This window comes from Triturus cristatus, chromosome 9, assembly GCF_964204655.1.
Source record: "Triturus cristatus chromosome 9, aTriCri1.1, whole genome shotgun sequence".
Lineage (NCBI taxonomy): Eukaryota > Metazoa > Chordata > Amphibia > Caudata > Salamandridae > Triturus > Triturus cristatus.
This window is the reverse complement of record NC_140592.1, coordinates 1,251,447,613-1,251,454,597: the sequence shown is the minus strand read 5'-3', so window position 1 is coordinate 1,251,454,597 and position 6,985 is coordinate 1,251,447,613. Positions and strand designations below refer to the sequence as shown.

Genomic DNA, 6,985 nt, shown 5'->3' with positions numbered 1-6,985 from the left:
GCCTGAGTTTAGAAATATCTGATTTGGATCTCTGATCCGTGTGCGCAGATCTACACAAACACCGCCCCTCCTGCGCTGCTCTGCGGGCGCCTAGCCAAAAGAGGCGCAGACGAGGCACTGCAACAGAGCTACCTCTGATGGCTACCCTTGGATAGTGGCCCTGTACCGGGCACATCCGCACGTCCTGCCCCGGTGTCCCTCGAGCGCCTTGTTTCGGGGTCTTTCCTATCCACAGCCCACCTCGGCCGCTGTCTTCACTCTCACGCGGTAGGAAGAGGGGGCTGTCCCACCGGAAGCTGCCTTATCAGCTGTCACCTCGGTGCGGGGATCTACCACGGTGTGTAAACACAAAGGATCGACTTCAAAATCGCTTCACAATATGGAGTCAATTTTCTTGCCACCTGAAAATCGATGATGTATTCTGAACAAGCATCTCTGATTCTCCTGCGTGACAAGAGCGCCCTCGTGTTGCTGCTGTAAGATCCGGTGTCAGTAAAAGCCGAATGAAATGTTTTGCAATAAATACCATATAAACCTTAGATTTGGAAGTGAGCTTAGAAAGGAAGAGAACACTAATCATCTCCATTTACACGGCGTTAATGACTCGATGGTGTATTTTGAAGAATAATATATTTACTTAGAAACTTAAGTAAGCAAAGAGAGTTACACATAAATTATAGATGACATTAGATGCAGTAATTGTCGACCAGCGATTAAACTTCTAGTGCACAGTCACAATTTAAAATTATATTATAGAATTGTCATTACTAGCACATCTAGATTTCTCAAAAGGACGCTGTAACTCGTTCATAAAAAAAGAGAAAAAAAGACCAGTGCACAGACATCATTTGTAGGAAGACATCTCGTTAAACAGTTTGAACAATCCGCCAACGTACATCCTTTATGTGACCCCCCCCCCCCCCCCCCAACATTGCACATTTGTAATTAAAGCCGTTTGCATCACGTTATTCCGACAATTGCTGTGCGCACCAAGGTTTGCAGTTCTAGCCTAGATCCGTTTCCAGCATCTTTTGTCAGAGAAACGTGCTGTTTGGGCTTTGTACTCCGCGCCTTCTCTGCCTATTTTACAGCCCTTGTACCCGTATTTTTTTTCCGCAAACTGTTTTATTTGAAAAAGTGCTTTGAGTTCAGTTTCGAATTACAGAATTGGTCAAAAAGTGTGATCAAATTGTATTTGCTACGGCCAAATAGGTGTGTGTGCATGGATGTTTGTGTGCGTGCATGTATGGGTGCGTGTGTGTACGTACATGTTTGTGTGTGTCGTGTTTTCGCTCTGGGTGTGGGTGCATACCTAAGAAAGTCCAGCTTGCAGCCCTGACTTTGCTGCGTGTCGGTAAACCGTGGTCGCTGGGTTTGCGCATTCTGAAAACATACATACACACGCGCACACGTTGCACCTCTGTCCTGTGTAATCGTATTTATGCAGCATTCGTGCCAGGCGTGTCGAGCAAGGCTCGTTATTACAACCACCAAACACTGCAGATGTTGCGGTGTGAGTGCCACTCGTGTCCAGGTCCCACAGCCAGTGCAAGAAACCCACAGAGCGCCCTTCTAATCCTGGCGTTCGAGGCCGTCTGTCTAGCCTGCCTTCTGGGGAACACGCAGCACTCTCGTTACCAGAACGCTTCACAAGTACAGATAACAGAACATTGCATTGCCCTTGAAAATGTTCAACAGTACACATCTTAATCCGCCTTTTATATAGATTCGTAATTGACGCTTACCACTACTGTCACGGACGGCCACTCTTTGTCCCTCTTCAACGCCTTTCGGGTGTTCCCTCGTGGAAAGCTTACATGGGGGAAATAAAAATACCGTTTTAAACGCGAACCACGTCGGGCAATCTTTACGATACTTATAGCAACAGCACAAATCACAAAACATCGAACGTGCTTTAAGGTTTATAGAACAACTCGCAAAACAAAAGGGCCATTCTGTTAAAACATGCTGAATTGGGCAGGCCGTGGAGCTAGCGCTAATGTTAATGCCAATGACCATGATTACCCGGGCTAGAAAAGAACAACACTTCACAGACGCACAGTTACTGCTTGTGCATTCCCACCACAGCCCCGTGTTCACGAGAGTTGGTGCGGTACATACCCTGGCAGGACGTGGAGGCCTGGGGCGGACTTCGGGCCAGGTTTGCCGGGTCAGGTCCCGTTTGTCTGGAGGATGCTGAGGAGAGGAGGGGAGAAAACACAAGAACTGCGCCTTGTGGGCCAAACCTATCGAGACTCGCCCTGCCAGCCCCAAACACCCCCTAACCCTGCATGCCCGTACTCTGCTAGCAAACAAATTGCCACATTTTAGTAACGACTCAGTCTCCTAAAAATACAATCGTAGATGTATGCATGAAGCAAGACAACAGCAAACATTTAACGTTAACCCTAGACATGCTTTGCTTTTGCACCTTGTACTCCCTCTAAATGCACGTGTTTACCGAATGGCATATTTCCCTATCCCTCTCGAGATATATATATACACACATAGCATTGTTAGAAAAACGATGCAAATTAGAGGAGACAGCAGCCATATATTGTAAGACATCATTAAATACTGTCGATGTACGTGTCAGTGTAACAGTAGAACGGAACGGCCCCCGGTTAGCGCGGAGCACACACCGCCCTCTGGGTGCATTTCCCAGCTCAGCCTGGTTGTTTGGAACTTTCCCTGTGGCAGCAACTCGCAGAAGACACACTTTAAGTTTCAGTTCGTAGATTCTTAGAGAAATGGCTGTGAGTGCGCATCTAAGACACCTCATACCAACCGACTCATACTTTGTGAAGACACATTATGGCTTTGAAAACCCGGCTGTTCAATGCCGAATAGCTTCATTCCCCCTTCTCGGTTCTTCTGCATAGTGCCAAAGCTAGCACTCTTATAAATTCTAATAACATAACAAGCAGAACATTCCACGAGCAGTGAGGCACAGGTCACGGCCTTGGCTCACGGGCCATGAAGACCAGAGCCTCCCAGAGCTGCAGCCTTCGCGCTCTCTCAGAAGCTGCATACCCTTCCTATGCTACATTATTTCTGATCCCAAAGCATAGGACTCAAATGTATCACATTTACCCAAGTGTCTCTGCTATTTAATGTGAAGTGTGCTCGCGAGCACAGACTTACAACGGGCCTTATCCCTATCCATGGGCGATTAAATCACATTTGTAAACAAAGAATGAAAGAATGGCCGTGAAGTCCTGTCCACCCTGCAGAGCATCGCGGTGTGCGTGGGCAGAGGGCAAGGCTTTTTGGTGGCAGCACCCGCATCACTTCCCTTCCCTCGAGCTCTCGGCGCCTGCCCTGCTCACACGGGAAGCATAGCGCCCGGGCGCAGAAGGGGACATTCAGGAGCTAAGCTTCGGGCTGTAAATCTTGTTAATGCCCTCTCCGGTGCCAGCGGCTGACACACCCCGGCCCGGCCCAGCCCTATGCGAGATGTGAAAGTAAACTCTAGCAGCCCGGCTGCGAGCGGCCCAGTGAACCCCTTCCCTTGCCACCTTTAAATAACACACATCCGGGCCTCTCTCCACTCAAGGTGGCACCCACTGAAGTCGGCTCGAGGAAGCAAACTACACAAAATGCCAATCTTTCCATATATGAATTCCTGCCACATCGGCACTGCGAGAACGGTCCGATTCTGCACTTCACCTCCGCGCCTAGAACATGCAGGACTTTTCCAAAAGTATCTCCTTAAACACTCGTGATGTTTCTCTGTGGCAACCGCTTGGTGACGCGCAAAGGTCCCGTTTATAAAGAATGCTGCCGTGCAAATGAAACCTTGCTATATATATAACTGCACGAGTGCGGTCCAGCAAAGCAGAGCGCTCCGCTATTAATTTAAGACAGTGGCAGCGCGGACTGCACGGGTTCTTGTATATGGAAGGCAGATTATGGTACAGCGCTGGAGGGTTGTCCTTTTACAGCGCCTACTTAAAAACAGGATTTACAAATCTGTTAAGAGACTTTCTGGGCTCTCGCGGCCTTTCGGACACTTGTAACACAGCATTTGCGGCGCTCCTAGACTTTCTGTCGAAGGGGCTTCACGGCCAATATTGTTAATCTAAGTGCGCATCTTTTTGTAGTGATGCATTAATTACGTTGTCATTTATAGCATAAATATACAGTGAAAAAGTACATATACATTTACTGAAATCGTATTGTGTGCTGTTTTAATACCTAGCTAGAAACATATTTAGATAGAAATATTAACCTACTAAAAATCTGGGCAGCAACGAGCGAAACACAGGAAAGGCCTTACTGTCAAGCGGCACAAGATACAAAGTGCGTGCGTGCGTGCGTGGGCACCCTGTTTGTTAAAAAAGACAATAAACTATTAGCTGTGTATGAATTTAGCCTATTCTTTTATTTCTGTGTGTTCATAGTAAACATTTTTGTAAGTGACAAACACGGGCATATGACCACAGTATCACAATCAAGAAATTTAAGACGACAGAACAACCACTCGAATTTTTGCGGCATTTGCCAACACGTTACATATTTTTCCAAGGTTCAACCTAGAAGTACAATAGGCAGTAACATTTTACTACATTAAAAAAGTGACCTGTTAGTGAGCACGCACATCAAAATATACACAACACAAAACTGAAGGCAATCATTGATTTTGTCCCCTTCTGGTTCACTTGACCGAACAGTGCTGCAAAGCACACAATGCGTTTTCAGTTGTTGAATTTAATGACTGTGTGTTGAATTCATTTTCATAAAAACCCAATCTTTGGTCTGAAGGTAAACAACAACAACATAAAAAACGGTTCCTTCCGAGAAAAGGACAAAATAACAAGTGGCCAGAAATTATGTCTTGGGCATGTTTTATTATTAAGTCTGCTTAAATACAAATTAACATTTTAAACTTTGTATTAAAAAGGTCTTTTTTAAATGAATGTACTATTGTTTGTTTGTTTCCGGAAAGGAGAAGCGTCGGCCAAGAGGGCCGTGATAACTTATAATACTGCAGGGTGGCTGCTGTTAGTGGTGGGCTGAGGTGTGTCTGTAACGCAGTCACTACTTGTCACATGGAGCATCGCTGGAGCGTCCTACAGCAGGGCGTGCGCGCCCACACTGCCCTCGCTGTGGCTGGCACATGCCTAAGGCTGGCGGGGGAGGGAGTAAAAAATACCTGGCTGGCAGCTCCGGCTCCGGGCGGACAAGGCAGGGCCGAGGTCAGTGGATGAGCGGGTTGGCCGACGAGCCCTGCGGCTGGTGCGTGAAGTAGTCCGACAAGCCCCCGGACAGGCCCGATGTGAAGCTGGGCAGCGCCGGCCGCAGCGCCTCGCAGGCCAGCGTGGAGGGCGCCTGCGGGGAGCTGGAGGCCGAGGCGGCCCGGGCCGGCATGGACGCGCCGCCGCCCTGCGCAGTCATGGACGGGTGCGGCACGTGCGGGAAGAAGTAGCTGGTCTGGCCGGCCGTCAGCAGGTTGACGGAGCAGGGGTTCAGGGAGTAGGTGCCCGAGCAGGGCACGGACAGGCCGCAGGGCACGGAGGCGGCCAGCGCGGCGGCCGTCAGGTGGTGCGTGGCGTAGGGCAGCTCGCCGTTCACCAGCCGGTCCACGCTCAGCCCGTTGGCCGCCGCCGAGAAGGAGTGTCCGCCGCCCAGCGAGCCGTAGGGCACCGGGTGCCCGGGGTAGGCGGAGGCGCCGCCGCCGTAGCCCAGGCCGCCGCCGGCCCGCGGGTGGTGCAGCGACAGGAAGGGCGACATGGGCCAGTAGAGGGAGCCCGCCCGGTCCATGAAGGTCAGGCCGCCCGAGGTGAGGCGCGCCCCGCGCTTGAAGGCCAGCTTGGCGCGGGAGGTGGTGGAGCGCCGCCGCAGCTTGCCCGTCGTGCCCCCGATGAAGACGTCGTCGCTGGACGGGTCCAGCATCCAGTAGTTGCCCTTGCCCGGGTCGTCGTAGTGGCGCGGCACCTTGACGAAGCACTTGTTGAGGCTGAGGTTGTGGCGGATAGAGTTCTGCCAGCCCTGCTTGTTCTCCCGGTAGTAGGGGAAGTTCTTCATGATGAACTCGTAGATGCCGTTCAGCGTCAGCCGCTTCTCGGCGCTCTGCCGGATGGCCATCATGATCAGCGCGTTGTAGCTGAAGGGCGGCTTCTCGTACTTGCCGTTCTTCTTGTCGCCGTCCTTGGGGCCGTCGCCCTCCTTGCCGGCCCCGCCGTCGCTGCCCTTCTTGTCCTCCGCCGCCGCCGCCTTGTCGTCCGGCTCGGCCGGGGGCTGCTCGGGGGCGGCCGGCTCGGGCAGGCTCTTGTCGGCGGGCTCGTCCTCGGGCCGGTGGTGCGGGCCGGGCGGCGGGTGCCCGTGGTGCTGCTGCTGCTGGCTGTGGTGGTGGTGCGGGTGGTGGTGGTGCGGGTGATGCGGGTGGTGCGGGGCCGGGGGGTGGTTGTCGTTCAGCACCGCCTCGGGCACCAGGCTGTTGATGCTGAAGGAGGACTTGGGCAGCATTTTCACTTCTTTCCTCTCCCCCATGTCCAACATAGCCGAGGGGGGCGGGGGCGGAGGGCACTTCAGGGAAACTTGCCGCGGGAGCGGGCACCGGCCGGAGCGGGGCTCAGCATGGAGCTCCGGGCAGGGCACCGGGCTCGGGCATCACAACAACTACCCCGAGGTGCGAGGCAACTACTTCATGGTCCGTGCGCAGACCCCCTGAAAACACAGTCACAACAAGCGCCCTGTCCGCGGCCAGCGCAGCTCCCATTAATTCAGAGCTGCCACTCGCGCGCTGTAAAGAGGAGCGCAAGCCTCGCTCACCTCTGGGGCAGGCCAGCCAATCACCGCGCACGCCGAGGCGCCGCCGCCAGCCCGCTCCCGGCCAATCCGCGAGCAGCCTCGCCCTGCGCCTCCTTGGCTCCGCCCCGCTCCTGCGGCGGAGGGATCCCTGCTTCCGGGTACTTTGCGCTCGCTCGGCGGAGGGATCCGCGTCGGCGACGGGGCTCCCTGCCCTGCTGCCCTCCTGCTTCCC

General features: G+C 53.0%; 1 protein-coding gene across 1 annotated transcript; it reads right to left on the bottom strand.

Annotated features, from left to right (window-relative positions):
* Nucleotides 1–4,359: 4,359 nt before the first annotated feature.
* FOXG1 (forkhead box G1) lies at nt 4,360–6,751 on the bottom strand. The gene has a single exon (XM_085627358.1). It carries the CDS (start codon nt 6,499–6,501, stop codon nt 5,200–5,202), a length of 1,302 nt encoding a protein of 433 aa, XP_085483484.1. The 5' UTR covers nt 6,502–6,751; the 3' UTR covers nt 4,360–5,199.
* Between the last annotated feature and the right edge of the window lie 234 nt (nt 6,752–6,985).

Coding starts and splice junctions, on each gene's coding strand:
- FOXG1 (XM_085627358.1), bottom strand. CDS start 6,501: ATGTTGGACATGGGGGAGAGGAAAGAAGTGAAAATGCTGCCCAAGTCC.